Source organism: Melozone crissalis, unplaced genomic scaffold (assembly GCF_028551555.1).
Source record: "Melozone crissalis strain CALT ecotype California unplaced genomic scaffold, PUWL_Pcris_2 ptg000013l_1, whole genome shotgun sequence".
In the NCBI taxonomy this organism is placed as follows: domain Eukaryota; kingdom Metazoa; phylum Chordata; class Aves; order Passeriformes; family Passerellidae; genus Melozone; species Melozone crissalis.
In genome coordinates this window covers 11,561,813-11,580,331 of record NW_026535791.1, presented here as the reverse complement: position 1 = coordinate 11,580,331, position 18,519 = coordinate 11,561,813, and the positions used below count along the sequence as shown (strand labels likewise).

The following is an 18,519-nucleotide window of genomic DNA, read 5'->3' as shown; positions in this document are numbered from 1 at the left end:
TATTTTGCACAAACTGTATAGTTAGGTGTCACCACATATTTTAAAAAGCGTTTTGATAATAGACAGCGTGAGTATCTAGACGTATGAGCTGACAATAAATTACCGTGGCCTAAAGCCTTGTATTCTCTCCCCTTCATTATTGTTACTCATTTTCAGAAAATATTTTTATAGGAACAATGAACTGCATTTAAATAACATTAACACTTTCTGCCTTGATGCAGAGAGGAGAAAAGGGTAACAGGTTTTCTGGCTCAGCTTTGACAGTTACCCAGCTCTGCTGGTTCATTGACATGCAACGTCAAATGCCGTGGCTGGTTGTGAATTTTGTGACTTACAAAGCCATGTCTGAAGTATGTTTTTTAAAAGCACTCCTCCTACTGAAAACAAAACAGATTTTCTAAAATGTAGGGTTTGGCAGTTTAAGTAAGGTGTTGAGTCGTGTCTCATCCTTGGGATTATTTCCCTAGTTTATGCAAATGTCTTAAGTTTAAACAGAATAACACTTCTGTGTTAAGTCAAACATATATATATATATTTATATAAATATATATATGTATGTATGTATGTATCTTTCTGTGTTGATGGGCAGGGGAGGCAGAGGCGATGTGTCCTGTGACTGCTGCCTCATCGAAAGGGGAGAATACAAACCTTAATGAATCGAGTAGCCCTGGGGTTTGCCGGGAAAAATTTAAAGTATGTTCAATAGTTGACTTAGGATGAAATTATCCCGTGCTCCGTGCCTGCTCACGGAATAAAACACACGCTCACGGTATGAAAACACGCTCAGCCGAAGGGGAGATTCATCACTTCGGGAGGTGCAGACACTTTTTGGCGAGGAGCCGGCCAGGGAAGGAGGAGGGCGGGGGGAGCAGGGCAGGGCAGCTGTCGCACCCGCGGTCCGGCTTGCGGGGCTGCCAGGGCCCCGCACGGAGCCAGCGCTGCCGGGGCGCCGGTGGGAGCGGGGAGACGCCCCCCGAGGGATGCTCCCAGCTCCCCGCTCATACCCGGCGGCGACACGCACCGGGCCCGTCGATGCGGGAGGCAGGACCCCGCCGGCAGCGACTGGGGCAGAGACACTCGCGGGGGAATTTTGCGTGGCCGCCCCGCCGCGGCTCGCCGTGCGAGCACTCACTGCCTTCAGGCAGCCCCGGCCGCGGGGGCACCGCCGCCTGCCCGCTCGCCGCCTCTCTCTCCGCTGCGCCGGCGGGAAACAAAAACCACCCAGAAGCAGCACGGGGGGCACCGGCACCCTCCAGGCGGAGCAGCCCCGCGGCGGGAGGCGGGCGGCGGCGCGGCGCTGCCATTGGCGCGGCGGGGCCGTCCCTCCCCGCCGGGAGGAGGAGGAGGAGGAGGCGGCTGGAGGCGGGCCCGCGCGGGGCGGCCGCTCCAGTCGGTGCGCGCCGGGCGGCCGGGTCGCTGCTGTTGCAGTTGCGGCGGAGGGCAGGGATCCGGGAGCCGGGCAGGGGCAGGGTTTAGGGCGGCGGGGCCGGGAGGTCAGGCCGGAGGTCTAGGGCGGCGGGGCCGGGAGAGTTGGCGGTCGCGCCGTCGGTGCCGCGCCGATCCGCGCCCGGAGCCTGCATGGGGCGGCGGCGCTGAGCCCAAGCCGCCCCGCTCCCGCCCCGGCCGCGCCATGGCCGAAGCACCGCAGCTGGTGGACATCGACCCCGACTTCGAGCCGCTGCCGCGGCCCCGCTCCTGCACCTGGCCTCTGCCGCGGCCGGAGTTCAACCCCCCCAGCTCGGCCACTTCCAGCCCGGCGCCGTCGTGCGGCGGGCAGCCCGATGGGGCGGCCGGAGCCGCGGCCGGGGCCGGGGCCGCCGCCTCGGGAGCGCTGAGCGCCGACTTCATCAGCAACCTCAGCCTGCTAGAGGAGAGCGAGGACTTCGCGCCGCTGCCCCCCGCCGCCGCCCCCCCGGAGGCTGCCGCCTGCCGCTGCGGGGACTTCCCGGCGCCCGAGGCCGGCTGCCGCCTCCACCCGCCGGGACCGCCGCCGGTGCCGCCGGTGCCCCCGCCCGTGGCCGGTCTGTCACCGGGCCCCGTGCCCGGGCAGCCTCGCAAGAGCAGCTCGTCGCGGCGCAACGCGTGGGGCAACCTGTCCTACGCAGACCTCATCACCAAGGCCATCGAGAGCTCCCCCGAGAAGCGGCTCACCCTCTCCCAAATCTACGAGTGGATGGTCAAGAGCGTCCCCTACTTCAAGGATAAGGGCGACAGCAACAGCTCGGCCGGCTGGAAGGTAAGCGGCGGGCGGTGGGGGACGCCCCGTCGGAGGGGGGTCCCGGGAGGCTCCGCCGCCCCCGGGCACAGCCGCGGCGCTGCAGGCGGCCGGGCACGCCGCCCTCCCCGGCTGCACGGTGCCCGCTGCGCAGCCTGCAGTGCTCCGGCTCCGCGCTTTCAGTTTGACCTCTCATTCCTACTTTTGTTCACCTTTCCAAAGGGAGAACTCCTACGGGAGAAAAGCGTTCCAGCCCTGCCGCTAGTACGCGGGCGCTGGAGGGACCGGGGCCGCCCCCCCGCTCTCCGCCTCCCCCAGCCCTGCCCCGCCGAAAGCAAAAGTTCACGCGGTGTCACGGCGCCGTCCCCGGGCACAGCCGGCAGGAGCGGCGCCGCCTCCTGCTGCCCGGGGTGAGCCCCCGTGTGCCGGGGGTGCCGCGGGAGCTCCGGCGCTGCCCGGCCCCGGGACGCGGCCGGTCCTGCAGCCTGGCGCTGCAGGGCTTTGCCGTCGGGCGGTGGAGCGGGGACAGAGGCAAACAGGGATGGGGAAAGAGCGGAGGCAGAACAAGGGTTGCAGAAACAGCGTGCGTTTAATGAGTAAGCCGCAGTATTTGACATGATGGCTTTGTTAAACTTGAGTTGCGGGAGCGACTTTCTTGTGTTACGTGGTGGGACGGAGCTCCCTCGTTCCCTCTCCCGCAGCGCAGTCCCTGCCGTCTGAGCGGAGCGCTGGGAGCAACCTGTTGGGATTTGTGCTCAGCCCCGCGCCGGCCGGAGCCGCAGCCGGTGCTGCCCGGATCCCGGGGTTGGATCTCCGAGGGACCCGCTCGCCAGGTCCCGGGGACCCTCGGGCACGGGCTGCCCCCCGACAGCTGCGGGGCGAGGCGGGCGAAGCTGCGCTTGGGGCTGCGGGGTCCCGGTGGCAGCGGCGGGCGCATGGTCCCCTCCAGCTGTGCATCCCCGTGGGTGAGAAAGGCTTAGCGCTGCTGCCAGTGGGTCCTCCTTCTCCGGGGCCTCCGCGGAGAAAGTGTCACCCATCCGTGTGTCCCCGTGCGCGGCGGAGGCAGCGCCGAGTTTTGTGACACTGTTGCGTTGGGAACGTTGTCAGGACGAGTTTGTGCCGTCTGCGTGCGGGCAGAGCCTCCTCCGCCCTGGAGGGGTTAAATGATGGCAGAAAATGTATGTGTGAGGTGCGAGCACCTAGCACGGCATCGGCGCAGTCTCGTGTGCTCGGGACTTAGTTCCACTTAGTGCCAATCAAGCTCTCTGTTTCACTTTCTAGTATTTGTATTATCTATCTCTTATTTTAAAAAAAGTGTCAACTCAAATCCTGCATTTATGTATTTTTATTGCACTGCTAGGAATGTTTGTTACGACGGCTTTTCGTAAATTTCTGTTTTTTTAGAAGTACGCTTTTCGTAAATTTCTAGTTTTTAGAAGTAAGTTTCCTGCTAAGGAAATGCAGATTAATCCGTAACTCAGTTTTAGCTGAAAGTTTTTAGGGCTTTTGAAAGTAGTTTGTTAGTTTCTATTGATGTGTTTGACTAAAAAGTTTAAAGTTTAAATTGTCTGAAGACATCTGTCATGAAAAACTTTAATAGGAGTGAAGTGATTGATAGTTGACAGCTTTTAAATAAGGTAACTTGTCACTTGAAAGTGCTGCATTTTTTTTCCAGTGGTATTTTAGTCTCCTTAAGTGCCTTTTCAGAATTGAGTAGAAGAGAACTAAAAGCCAAACAAACCAAAATAAAACCAAATAGCTCCCAAGTTCAGGCGAGCAAGTAAGAAACGCTGATTGCTGTGTAACTTACTGGGCGCTTCCTATTTTATTGCTGCTCGTCCCGTGGTGCTCCAGCAGGGAAGAAGTCGCACACCTCCCTCAAACAGACTGAGCACATCCTATGCCCACATACCTCCGCTGTGGCATGGAAAGCTGCTCCTGGTAGGATTTTTGGCTGCAGTACCCTCTGGTAGAGGGCAATACATAGCCTGCCACTGCTGGTGGGTAATACACATGGGCTCTCCTTCCATAATTAAATAGTCACCGTGTTATGCTTGGGACACGTGTTGCCCCCATCCCTTTGGCTGCATAACTGCCGGGCTGCTCGGAAAGTTGCATGCTTGCAGGTTTTACCACTTCAGCCGAGGAAGTGCAGAGTTTCTCAAACACACTTTCAAGTTGAGTTACCAGCAGCCCCTGGGTGTCAACTCTGTGACCGGCCTGGCTGAGGCGTGCAGCTCGTTTGCCTTATCACCAGTTCTCCACGGCCCAGCGTGACCGAGGATTACTTTTATTTTTTCCCACTTTGGGAGCCGTTGGTTTGCCCGCGGTCTGTAGGTGCTGTAGGCGTGGGGCTGGGAGCGGAGCCTGACTCAGCCGAGGGCCCTGCAGAGGAGGAGCATCGCGCCAGAGATGAGCGCAGATTAGCCGCTGACTTTTCTGCTGACAGAGGGAGCGGGTTCCCTCAGAGCCTGGCACTGACTGAGGGCTGGGAGTGCATTGTGCACTGCTGACGCAGGCTGGGAAACGGGGGGTATTTCTTTTTCCCCCTTAAGTAAAGCTTCGAGACGCTTTGTCTTATTGGGGTCTGCATGTTTGTGAGTGCACTAAGGTACCTTTCAAATTCTTCACAAAATGTATGAACACTCAAGAACGGGAAAAGAAGGTGCACTTTCTGCGTAGTGGCAAGGCAGTGTTTCTCAGGCAGAAGTTGAGCGCTGACTGCTCTAGTGCTTGTGAATATGTACTGCCCTGATTTAATATATGATATTGAGCTTCTTTTTTATTTTTCACTGAAGAAAGTGTGTTTAAGAAGAAAGTTCACCATTATCTGGCAGCAGCTCAAAACAGCATCCAGGCTCTTCTGAATAAAAACATTAAAATAAAAATGCCTTTTAAAATAAGGGGTTATGAGCCAAAATATGTTATATTAACGTAAAATTATCAGTAACATGAAATTATTTAAGTAGGTAAATTGTTCTCCATTATACATACACAGTAGTTTATTCCCGATTTTCTTGTCATAAACTCTGCTTTATAAACAAATCCCCTGTTGAGCTCTAAGGGAGCAAAGTCTCCATGACCCCCATGGGGTGGCTGCCTTGAATGAAGCCCTTGGGATGTGCTCTGCCAGACCTGCTGCATTGTTGATTGTGAATGAGTGCTGATAGTGACCTGTGTTGCTCAGGGAAAGCGAAGCAAGAACAAGATCTGCTGCAGAGATAACAAAGAAATTGTTGTGAAAGTTACATGGAAGAAGGAGACTTTTCTCCTAGTGTAGTGCTTAAGTAAAAGCAACATTTTGCCTTGCCTGTGATAGTGGGAGACAGAAGAAGCAAGAATTCTACTGCAGCTGTAGATAATTATTTTTTGACACAAATGTGATAGCTTTTTGGCTAATCATCATACATAAAATATAAAAAATCTCTGTGATGTGCATATTTCATGTCTGTGCTTTATGGCAAGTGTTGAGATTTATTGTAAAGGAGCTGTCGCAGTTAAGCTTCCTTGAATGGTCTCATCCCTTCAGTCTGCTTTTGAAAATGGGTTCAAATAAAACCCTGTAATGTTTTCGAACAGGAAACATGGAATTTTGGTGTCACTCATCTGGAGGCAGGTGTGTTGCTGATTTTTCTTGGTGGCAAGTTTTAAGGTCCCATGGGCATATACACCTCCTTGACTTTTAGTCCCAAGGGTGCTTGTTCACCTAAATTCATTTGCTGCCATTGTTGAAGAAATGAGGATGGAATATCTAGCTGCAGAGGGATGAATGGTTGTAAGCCTGAAAGCCTGAGGACAAAACAGGCTTTTGGGACAGGTGCTTAGGGTGGCCTTATCATAGGAGCTCTCTGTGGTCAGCGCTATTCTGTAGTGATTTGGGCTCCATGCAAAATGAATTCTGGGTTGCTCTGGTTCTGTTGTGTTTGGTTTGAAAATCACAGGGAGTAAAAAAATATTAGACTGAAAAATCAAGAATAATTTTCACTGAATTTTTTCAAAGCTTTTGAACCTAGATCAAGAGACAGTTTAAATTGTGGACATTTAGATGATTTATTTAAATTGAGTACATAGAATCAGAGTGTCACGGAATAGTTTAGATTGGAAGGGACCTTAAAGATCATTTTTGTGTGGTTTTTCTTACGATTTTTTTTTTTTTGGTGGGAAAAATCACAATTGAAGATTGCCTTTAACTCAGGCTGTGTATTCCCTCAGTACTGTGGGCATTTACCTCTGTCCCTTAAGATGCTTCCCCAGGTGATCTGTGGCCCCCCCAGCATGATGTATTATACATTAATTGAGCACACACAGGCATGTGCAGGTAGAGGTGTGTATGTTTGGCTTGCTGTTTGTGGATTCTGTCGAGGTCAGTGCTATACAGTCACACCTTTTACTATACATATGGCAGATAGCCTCAAGAGCTGGCAGCTGCAGTTGAGTCTGCTCTGCCATGACACCTGGCCCCAGCCCACCCTGTTGTGAGAAAACACTTTGGTGTCTTGCATACCTGCTCGCTGCCACCACAATGCCTCTTGCAGCAGCCTGTGTTGTCTGTCAGTCACCAGCTTGCATTTTGCTTAGTTCCAGGTGTGAAAGTTCAGCTTCATTTTTGCAGGTGCAAGGTGCTCTCCTTACCCGTGTCTGGATAACTCATGGTTGAGCTGTGTCAGTGCTTTTGAGCTTCCCATCAGGGCCTTGGATAATGCTTTAATTTTCTCTTAATTTTCTTTGCCCGTTTTCTGTTTGCTGTGGTATCTGTTCAGTTACTTGTATGATTATAGGTAAGACTAAACACCAAAATGAGATGTGTGAGTGACTTTGTGTAGTGACATAATGAACTAAATTTTCCTTAAGTGCCTTTAAAGAACTTCAATACAAAGACAAAGTAACAGCTCTCTGCCACTGTATTTTTTATGACATGCTCAGCTGCTTCCTTATTATCATTATTTTTGTATCACATGGTTTTACAAGTAGTTGGTGAAGTTGTTTGTTTGGGAAACTGGAGCCTTTGCTGCTTGTGATGGAAAGGGGAAGCGGTGTGGTGCAAGGAGATAAAGATTTTTAGGTGAGGTATGTGAGGTTGTTTTCTTTTTCTTTTTCCTTATTTCTGTTTGATCAAATAGGCAATACTATTGGTGGTTGGGTTTTTCAGTAAGGCACCAGGAATTGTGTAGCCCTGAGATGTCTCCTCATATCTTTTTGGTTTCCAAAGCATGATGCTGCCTAAATACGCGCGTCTCTGTTTACTCAACTGGTGAATCATTTTGTAAAATAAGTGCTTGGCTTCTGGAATAAAAATGCAGATATATTTTGCAGCCACAGATTTATGAAATATGTAGGGCTGTGGCTACAGAAATTCAACTCTCAGCCCCTTCTGTTTTGGGAAGAAGTTCGTATATGAAACAAGGATTTCTGATGGAAATTACTTTAAAACCTTGAGTAATAAATAATAAACTAAGACATAGTGAAGATAGCCTGAAATATAGTTTATTGTTTTCCTCTTTCAGAAATGTGCAAAAGATGGATATATTTACTTCATTGTCAACTCTTGTGAGAAAGGAACTTCAAATTCGCTGATGCTGGCTGCAGACAGTTATAGTTAAGCATATGGTAGTGCATACTAATATTTTAATGAATTTTGTAGCATTTTGTTTGTCAGTCTGGTTGCTGAAATGGGTTTTAAATATTGGTGAAACACTGCTCTTGGTGATGATAGGTTGTGCTTCAGAAATTAAGTACATTGGAAAGAGTCACATTTTGAAGAACAGCATCTCTGCTGCTCCACAGTGAGCTTCAGCATGAGTTGAATTGATCTGTGAAGATAAGTGCTATTCACATTTAAGTATTATTTCTAAATATACTTAGTAAACATTAATCATGTGTGTTTATCAAACAAAGGTGCATCATTCCTGCACTGTCATCTGTGACATGCAGATGTCCTAAGTGATCAGTGCAGCATCACAAGGTTTCTTGGTAGGTCTCCATTCCTAATGGAGGAGGAATAAAAAGATTTAAGGTGCTTTTACAGGATTGGTTATTATCTTCTAAGATCTTCATTAAGCATCATGCTTGTTCCAGATTTCGATAGTGGACGCTGGTCTTTACTAGATTGCTTAAAATGTTGGCTGAAGAGGCACGGGTTAAGTTTTGAAGCACTTCTGTAATGAATTGTGAAGGCTTAGCAATGCTTTGGTTTGTGGTAGATGGGACCAGAAGTGGCTGTGTCTTTATAAAAGTAGTCACTCAAAACCTCCTGGGACTCTGACAGCTTCTGCATCAGACAGAGATTAGGAGCTGCTGGAGGAGTGGAGGGCAGCACTCAGTTTGCTCTGAGGACTTACTGCGCTGTTAAAGGCACCTTGCATCGCTGCACAGTATCAATGATGTTCTAGTTCTGTTTGAACATATGTCTTATTCTAGAGTTAATTAAACTTAAAGCTACACATCTTCTCTTGTTCTAGTCTTAGAAACCTAGTTTTTGGGCATTCTGAGAATCCATGCCGTTGGAAGTGTGTTCAGTTCTGTTGCTGCTTCAAGAGAGCGTGCCAGGGATGGCTGTGATTGCATTTCTAAGCAGCCTGTGTTTCTCCAAGTGCTTCACTGGTGTGTACAATGTAGGCTCACGTTGCTGTGAGCATGTGGGACTCCTTTTTAGTTTTGTCAGGGCTATTGCTGTGTAGGTCCATGGGGTGTAGCTTCTGGGGCCTGGCACGTGTGTAGTTGAGAGAATGTGCTGGGAACATGGTCACTGAAATAGTATAGATTCAGATTTAAATTTGGATTGGTTACCAGAAAAGTGCCTGCTAGGAGGGGTGCCCTTAACCATAATATTTGCTGACTAAATTATATCTTCTGGCTGTGCTCTGTAATATGTGAGAATTCTTACTTTATTAGCATCTTAATTTTTTGGTGTCTCTTTCTCAGAGGCCACTTAGTGCCAGGCCTCCATGGTGCTTCTGCACCATGATGTAAAATGATGAATTGGGTTGGCCTCTGCTTCTTGCATGTTGGTGTCTCTCTTAGAAAATGTTAAAATGCCCCTCCTTTGATTTAGTTGCTACCAGAATGAAATTTTCATCACATGCAGAAATCAGGAAATTAAAACTTTTTTTAATGAAATGAGCAGTGTGTATACATGCAGGAGTGATGCGTGTGAGCAGCCTTTGTGCTGTCCATGGGAACTGCGGTTCTGGAGAAAGTTAAAAGTGCATAAAGCTGCTTTAGTTCTGCAGTGCTTTGTACCTCCCAGGACTTGTTTATGTGTCCCGTTCAAATTTACACAGCAGAGAAGGTCTTTGCACTTTTTTGGAAGGGGAACTCTGGAGCACTGGAGTATGGCTATTAATTTTTCCTTTCCTGAATAAGGGGTATACACATAATTCAGAATGTGGACTCTAACTGTCAATTTACTGTTGGCAGTCTCACTTGCAATGGCAAGGTGGCAACTTCTTCAGTTTTCTTGTGCTTAACTCCAGAAACTGTGACGTGGGTGGGGTTTCACTTACCATCACTGACTTTTCAAACTGTGCAGTTAGATAAGACTGAAGCAACTTGCTATAAATGTGGTGACTTGTTAAACCGCATTTATTGTGCAAATGAGCTTACATCCTGCAAGATCAGCAGAAATGCTTGGTGTTTGCCTGGATGGAAATTAATTAAAATTTGGCGACTGAAATTAAAGGAATGGATTTGTTGCCCATTGTGTTATATGAATCTGCCTTTCAGTTCCCACAGTGGGAATTAGCACAGTTGCAAATGTTTTTTTGGCATATGTGAGTTCTAAGTCGGTGCTAAGTTCTGGCATCCGTAGCCTTCTTAGTTTTTTACTGCCCTTTAATATGTGTTAAATATATGTGAAGTCGCTAATGGCAGTGAGGATACTAGCAATCCAAAAATACACTGTGGTGGTGGTGGTGGTGTAGGCTCATTTGCTTGTAGCTTGCATTTGCTTAAAACTGATACGAGTTAATCTGCTAATTTGATTGTAATTGTTAGAATTAAGAGAAAAGGTACCGGTGCCATACATATCTTGGATATATATCCAGATTTGAATTTTGATTGCCAAAAGCGTACTTACAGACTGAGATCTTTAGTGTTTGCCAACTAAATTATATCTTATAGCAATGCTTTGCAATATATAGAAACTCCTAATTAGATATTCAAAAAATGAAGATGCTGTTATTCAGACATGCTTCATAGCAGGCCTCCGCAGTTCTACCCTGTCAGGACGTGAAAGGATTATGTGCTCTGTGCTCCTGCTCACTGTTAAATGTGTTGATTTCTCTTTCCAAAAATATGCTCCTCAAATCTGAACCTTCAGATTAAATGTAATTATTTGCCAGCCCCCAACCCCTTCTCCCAGAAAACCTGGCTCTCTGAAGGCATGGTGGTGGTGCTCTGGGGCAAGACAGATTACGTGTGCTGTTGTTGTCCACACGTGGGAAAGTGCAGTAAGCAGGTGTAATTCATACCTGTTTGGTTGGACCCTCTCTTTCCTCGCCCCTTGGCACTGTTCCCCTGCAGGACTGCCCTGCCAGGCTCCAGCATCCCAGCGCTGTGGGGCTGAGGGCTGCTCCCAGTGCCCCTGGCTGTGGGGAGGTGTGAGCACAGGGCTGCGTGGGACAGCCTGGAGCCTGGCCTTGCCCTGCTGCTGGCAGGGTGCTGCTGTGCACATTTAGGGAGTGTTCCAGCCGTGACCTGGCAGCTGCCTGGCGCAGGAGCAGAGCCCACCGGCGCGGTCCTGCCAAAATAATTCATCTGCCCCTGTGTGGGTACGCTGCTGCCTGCTGCTCAGGAGTGCAGAGAGGTCAGGGAAAGTAACCCTCTCTCCTCTTTGCAGTTCCCAGAGAAGTCTGCAGTGATTCACTGAGTAGATTTCTCACTACTTAGATCAGTTAAGGTACATCCCTTGGCCTCTCCGGAGGATACCATGTTGCTGCCTGTGCTCCTCAGTAAGATCTTTCAGAGTCTCTGGAGGTTCAGGTGAGGGAAGCCATGCCTGTGCTAACTTGGAAGATTTTAACTGAAAGAGAGTACATTTAGATCAGATAACTGGGAAGAAATTTTTTACTGTGAGGATGGTGAGGCACCTGGCACAGTTTGTCAAGAGAAATTGTGGGTATCCCATCCCTGGAAGTGTTCAGGTGTTCAGGGACTTTGAGCAGCCTGGTGTAGTGGAAAATGTCCCTGCTTGTGGTGGTGGGATTGGAACCTGATTATTTTTAAGGTCTCTTCCAACACAAACCATTTTATGAATCTATGAGATGTTGTTTCAAGGTAAATAATGTTTATTGATAATATTCATTATTGTAACTGCCAATTTTTTTTAGATTGATAATTACTACTACTGATATTTTTAAATTATGTGGTGTTAAGGAAGGTTAAGATACCAGAATCAGGTCAGGCTTAGATATTTGTGGTTGCTGCTATGCTTGTCCTGCTTCACCTCTGCTTTTTTGAGATGTGCTGATGGATCTGCAGCTCAAACCAGAAGCTATTTGAAATTCAGGATGAGGATGCAGCCTCATATGTGATCGGATCAAATTACAGTACATAAATTAACCATAAATAAAAATGCTCTGCACACTTCTATCTAGCTAGATATATTTAGATTTTTATTAATATATATAAATCTATAGTGGAGAAAGAGAACAAAAAAAACACAACTTTTTTTTTCTTTTTAGATGCGAAAACCTAGAGTGTGGCTGCATGTTTAACTTAGAGCAGCTTTATTTTTTCATAGTTTTTATGTTATCTTGGTCCTGCTGTCATTGGGATGGTATTAAGGCAGACCTGGAAGACAGTTCCATGTTTTAAATGCTTGTAAATCTCAGAGATGGATGAAGAGGGCTGAATCAGGAGCTTTCTCTTTTGACTTAAATTGGGAGATTAATTTTATTGCCTTTTTCTTCTTTTTCCTTGATCAATATGTGCAGCCTCTGAGTAGAACTATGGTGTAGGTTTTAATGGCTGAGGGTTTACCTTTGTGGCAAGAGCTGAGCATCACTCCTGACATTGTGTGAATGTATATTCTGGCTGGTGGGGTTTTAGTGCTGGTCTAATGTCTGGTCCCCAGTACTGTTTGTGTTTTGTGCCCTCCTTATGCAGAAATGTAGTAAATCCACTAAACGCTGCCTTGAAATACAAACGAGGATGGGAGTTTAAAGCCGTATTTTAAAGTGCAGCATGTTGCAATTGATTTTGGGAAAAATCAAGAGATGCTATCTTAATGCAGACTTCTCCATGCTTGTTAGGAACTTGAGTCACTCTTGAATAATCCAGTTTGTACAGTCTATGAAAACCTGATACTGCACTCTTGCCGATTTCTTCTTTACAGTTCTGTGGCAATGACATAGTCACAAGCATTTAAAGGAGAAACCATAATCTTCTCTGCTTGCAGCCCAAGCCAACGCTAGTCATCCCCTGATGCTATGAAGTCATTCTTTGCTTTGAGGTTTCTAACTAAAAGTCTGTTCCAAATGCCTGCTCTGGGTGAGCAGTAGAGGCATTAGGGATGAAGTCCTGCTGCCCTCCCCACTGCCTCTGACCTCTCTTCAGACCATCCTCCTGGGCCAAGGAGACCACTCCTGCAAAATCAACATTTTCCCTTGACAGCAGTCCCTCCTTCCCACTTCTGGAGCGCTGGAACAGAAGATGTAAATGAATTTGCAATGATTGCACAACCTGGTTATGCAACGAGGCTGACGTGGTAGCGTATACATATGTAGAAAATGCCTTTTTGAAGATACTCCATTGAGCACAGTTTCACCACCTTCTCCCCAAAGATGAGGGCAACTGCATTACTGCCTTCATCTGGTTAGCCTGCATATATAACACACACCAAATACTCAGCTTCTGTTGGCTTACGATTATTGTTGATGGAGCAGAAAAATAAATCAGTTCTTGTGGGCTGTTTATTTGGGAAGGAGTTTTTTATCTTGGGGCCCAGAACCCAGACAATTAGACTACTTGGGCCTGGGGCAGTGGGCTGCACTGTAGTGAGTTTTTTACTGGCAGCATAATCTGAGCCACCTAAGAGTGTGTTTTGTTTCTTATTTTCAAATGAGTGATGGTGTTTCACTTGGAGGCATCTTGTGCCATCCAGGAGGTCACTCAGTGAGTGCTCAGCATTGCTTACATCTGGCAACCCAATTCCTTGCTTCCTATACTTTTTAATTTCTCTGGAAGAAGACATGCAGCACTGCTGACTCCTGTCTTTTGCGTGAAGCCGGGGGACTCATGGCATGGTGCTTTTACTGCATTTTGGAGTCAGGCTGCTTGGCTAAGCTGCCCTAACACTGAATGTGATGCAGGCATTCGTTTTGTCACTTCCCTGGCAAAGTTACTCTGTGTGCCATGTGGGCTGATGGGTGTAATTACTGATACCTTGGGGCAAGGACAGACTTCCTGAGGTCCCTTCTTCCGTGTTTTTCACTGAGCAGATTTGCATTCAGCTACCTGAATGTGGAATGTGGGCATGTGGAAGGTTGTTCTCCCAGCTAAGATGTGCAGTCTATGAGAAGCTGAATCTCTCCCATCTCACCCAAAGTAGCTGAGGACATGGTTAATGTGATGTCCTGTCGCTCTTGGCCTGACTGGCTGGTACATTTTTACTTAGGTGTGGGAAAATAAACCTTTTTGTGTCCCAGTTGCTTCTCTTCTGCAATAATTCCTTGTAGGTAGAACAAGTAAGTGATGTTATCTTCATGTGTAGTGCTTCTTGCTGATTGAAAGGAAAATTCTGCAAACTAAGCAAGTAGACTGACCTGACGACTCCTCATGACAACTGCTTACTTTTAGTTAACATTCAGAATATTTTTATCCTAGTTTACTCCTTAGAGGCTAATAGAGTGCTGCTAGAGTAATTTTCAGATGAATCATGCCATCTGCCATGCATACTTTGCTGTTTCAGCAGTAGGGGAGGAGAGGGAATACATACATACAGTGGTTTGAAACAGTATGTTTGTATTCTCTGTAAAACTCATTTAAGTTTCAGAGGTTTTTTTCTTGTTTGATTTTTTTTTCTTTCTTTTAAATTATTTATTTGGATTTTTTGGTTGTGGTTTTTTTTTTTTTTTCCCCCCTACCAGGCATTCTATATTTCTTGCTTTGGCTATGAGTTTAACATTGGGCTCTAGCACTGATACTGATCTGTTGGGTGGTCTCTGCTGAACTTTGCAGAAGCACTCTGGACATGATCTGAATTGCTAGTGAGTTGATGTGAACCATTGCGAAGTCCTTCTCTGAAAACATGGCTCAAATGTTGAGCATTTGGGTTGCCAAACTGGACCAGCTGGAATTTGCACCCCTCTAAAACTAAAAGATAATAATATAAAATCTGTAGAGCAGTAGAACTGGGGGGGTTAGCCTGAGAGTTTGGAAGGAAAGGTTGCTTGTGGAATGAGTTCTGTATGGCTCGTGTTCGAGATTTCTTCTGTAGGAGCTGTCCTGAGCCAGGGGAGGATTGTCCGCAGCATGCAGCTGTCCTACCTGTGAGAATGTGCAAACTGGTGCTTGAAACTAAAAGTTCATAACCACATTGGATGTGTCACTGTGTTCTGTGTTGTGTTTTGTCCAGAAGCAATTATTTGGGAGACTAGCCAATCTGTTAGTAAGGTTCATGGGTTTGGGTTTGGGTTTGGGTTTGGGAGAGGGCTGGGATCATAATCTTGAGGAGTTTGTATGTTAACTCTATTCCATCTTTGAGAACCAGGCTGTGATATTAGATAATGCTTTAACTATTACCAGGCAGAGTAAATTCTTCTGTTCTAATATGTTAAAAAATCTTCCCTTGATGGCAGTCCCAAAGATCTTATTTTCTCATAAAATGATTTGGCTGATATACAATTTGCAAAGTACTAATAGATTGCGTGCTTTGTTCATGTCTTTAAGCTTTGTCCAACAATTTCAACTCATGCGCTTGGTATTAGTGCCCTGACAACTGTATTTAAAGAAACTGAGAGCAGAATATTGAAATGTGGAGCAATTAAACTGTTTTCTTCCCTTTTCAAACATTTCACCCCCGCTCCTCAAGGGAATGATACGTCTGGTAAACTCCACTTAATTATGTGAGGTCAGTTGAAGGCTTGAGCAATAGCATGCTCTCTTTTTCAGGCAAGAAAGACAATTTTAAAATGCCAGGAATCAAAAGCAAGGACTGCTTGCCAGTGGAGAGGAGTTGTTGCACCAGATATCGAGCTGACATGCAAGCAGATCTCTGCTACCCTTAGATGAGGATTAGTTTGTGCCCTGAAGCAAACAGATTATTAACTCTTGTAATTTTATTTTAGCATGTTTAACAACAGATACTGTTGCTTATAAAACCCATTTAATCCTTTTTTAATCACTGCTAGTCATTTTTCCAGCAGTTATCCTGCAGGCATGGGTTCCAATGGTTAGTTGTTTATTGAGCAAAACACAGTGAATATCTGTTTGCCTGTATACTTAAGTCATTCTTGAATGCCTTGGATTCAAGTTTAAAATAAAAAAGGAAAAGAAAAAAAAAGTTGGGCCTCTACTTCTGTTGCCTTTCTTCCATCTTTAATCCCCAACTCTTCAAATACCTGCAGCATCCCCTTTCTTTTGCTCTTTGTATGCTCTCTGCCACATCCTTAATTCCCCTTCAGTTTTCCCTGGCCCCTATGTTGCTGATGTGAAACACCAGCAGATAATCCCAGCAGATTTTTATTAGCTTGGGCTTTGCTCTGCACCTCAAGGCATTTATTGATAAATAGCAGCCTTGTATTATGGGATGTATAAACAGGAGCATGTGACTGCCCTCTGCGTTGGATTTGAGAACATAGGGAATAGGGGTGGTGGTGGTGGCCTGATGATGCTCTTAAAGGAGGCAGTGCCTTTTCTTAGAGCCATGGGAAAAAGGCTGGCAAACTTTCAGGTGTGCAGGAAGTTCTTCCTGTATGAAATAAAAGCTCTCAACATCAAAAACTGTATGGTTGAGAAGAAATAGTTCCATTTTCAAAGATGATGAGAGCAGGAACATCATTGGCAGGTGTAGAGCCAGGGCACCAGGGGGGTGGGAGCCTGAATGGCTCTCCTAAGTGAGAAGGATGAAAGCTGTTGGAGTTTAGAGAGGTTGGTAGAAGCAGAGGAAAAGAAAAACCTGCATAGTTACTGGTATAATTGCTTATCTTTTACCCATGTTTCCTGTCTACTCCTGGGACAAGAGCTGGTATTTCCTGTACTATCCATGGCCAGCTAGCTGCCGTGCTGTGCTGTGTAGGTGCTGCAGCCTGTCCTTCAGTAACCAGGCTGGAAGGAAAGTGCACCAAACCTCTTAATTATCAAGTTATTATCCAGGGTGTGACAGAGGTAAGAAATAACTGACACCAAGAATCTTACCAGGTTAGGCATCTTTAGCTAGGCATGATGTGTGAAAGTACCAGCACCTGATGGATGTATGGCATACAACTCCCCCAGAAAGAGGGACGGAAAGCCTCAAGCCTTTTCAAGTTTGTTGCTCAGTACTGGGATCTTTCAGCATCTTGCAAAGATCAGTCCTCTCTATGCCAGCCACTGGGATGCAATGTAGCAGTGCTGCCTTGTGCGTGAGGGTAATTCCGTGCTCTGTCTAGAGCGTGTCTGAAATGAGGGTGCGTGCCGTAGAAACACAGAATTGTTCGGCTGGAAAAGACCTTTATGTATCTGTGTAGAAGCCACTTCCCAGCACAGCGTGAAAGGTTACGAGTTAGAAGGAGACAGTGGTAACATTTATGTGTTTCTGACTGTAGGAGCTTTGTCTTTTGGCTCTGATTAGGCCAGTGTTTAGCCTGTGAAAGTATTTTTTCCTCTAAGCTTGGGAGATCTGCTATTGCAAGCAATTTTGCCATCGGGGCCGGATGGCATAAAGTGAATACCTGACTGACTTGAAATAATTTGATTAGTCTGTCTTTTGCTGGGGGAATCCCTTGCTCAGGCTTATCCCAGGGATAAATGAATCATGCAGAGCAGAAGCTGAAATTGCCAATAAAGGCTTTAAGTTTGTTACTGGTAAGGGATTGTTAAATGAGCTTTGCTGTAGGATATGTGCCTTTTCCTAGAAACGTCTTGAACATGGACTGAATTATACTGAAATATTGAACCTTCCAAATTTAAGGAAAAAACCTAAAGGCTGGAATGCTTTTATAGTCAGGAAGTTCTGACCAGGTTTATTGCTAATGCTGATGATTTGCTTGAGTACCGCTTACGCCAAATTTTATTACATGAGGAACAGAAATAGAGTAGCAAAGAATATCTCTACTTAATATTCCCTCTCCTCATTAACACCTGTTTCCCTCTGCCATGTAAATCATGTGTTAATGTTCACGTAGGCAACACCAGTAAGAAAAATAGATCTTGCTTACTGTTTAAGGTTTTACTTCATCTTGTACTGGTAACCTAAAGGTCAGGTGTGTAACTGCTGGTGCAAACCAGTCGTGAGAGAGTCCAGTAAGGTGCTGAAGTTCCTCTGCAGCAGCAAAGCTTCCCTGGCTGATTAGCTGGTGTGGAAAGCACAGTCCTCTTCTGAAATTGTGTGAGGTTTCCTCCAGGTTCCTTCCTACCTCAGAGGAACCTTTATTCAAGCCTGGTGGCTCCTATCCGTTTGTTGACTTCTGTGATTCAAAGAACCTGTTGGTGTTGCAGGGAAAGCCCTTGGGTAGCTGTTGAAGGGAAAGAAGATAGTTAGATGTGAAGAGGGTTACATAGTGTGCTTTTAGCTTAGAAGGCTGGTCTGTATGAGATTGGTAGTTGGTGGAGGGGAATAGGTTCCTGTTCTAAATGTTCACAAGGAAGAACTTTATCAGTTCAGAAGGAAGAACTTCATCTGCACAGTAATTCCTGAGAAAGGAGGCAGCCCTTGTGACCTTCCATAGAGGTCTTTTTAGGCTCAAATTATTAGTTTAGGGGAGAGGCCAAGGGACAGCTTCAAGTGTTGACAAAATAACCTCATCAAATTCAGGCCTGTAGTTCCAAGTGCATGGAACTAAGATGATAATCTTGGACCATGTTGTTTTTACCTCATGTGAAGACTTTGCATTTTGACTCCACAGGAGACTGGCCCAATTTGCCATGTTTTCCAGACACTGAGAGTTCAGGAACCTCTGAGGTTTTTTCTGTACAGGGTATAGTTTGGCCAACTGATTTGGAAACCAAGATCTGAGTGTCTTCTTGCCCATACCACAGTGGCCGCTAAAGGACTGGAAAAAAGGTTCTATAAGAAGGAGTAAAACAAGCAAGTATTTTCAAGTCTGTAGAGAAATCACAGATTTCACTTGTGGTAGTAACTACCTGCTCCTCCAAGGAGGTAGAAA

General features: G+C 46.4%; 1 protein-coding gene across 1 annotated transcript in view; it reads left to right on the top strand.

Moving 5' to 3' along the window:
- Positions 1 to 1,455: 1,455 nt before the first annotated feature.
- Positions 1,456 to 18,519, top strand: part of FOXO1 (forkhead box O1) — a 61,150-nt gene continuing 44,086 nt past the window's right edge. The window contains exon 1 of the mRNA XM_054271807.1: positions 1,456 to 2,236. Within this exon, the coding sequence (XP_054127782.1) occupies positions 1,631 to 2,236 (606 nt within the window). The 5' untranslated portion in view covers positions 1,456 to 1,630. The remainder of the gene's footprint in view (positions 2,237 to 18,519) is intronic.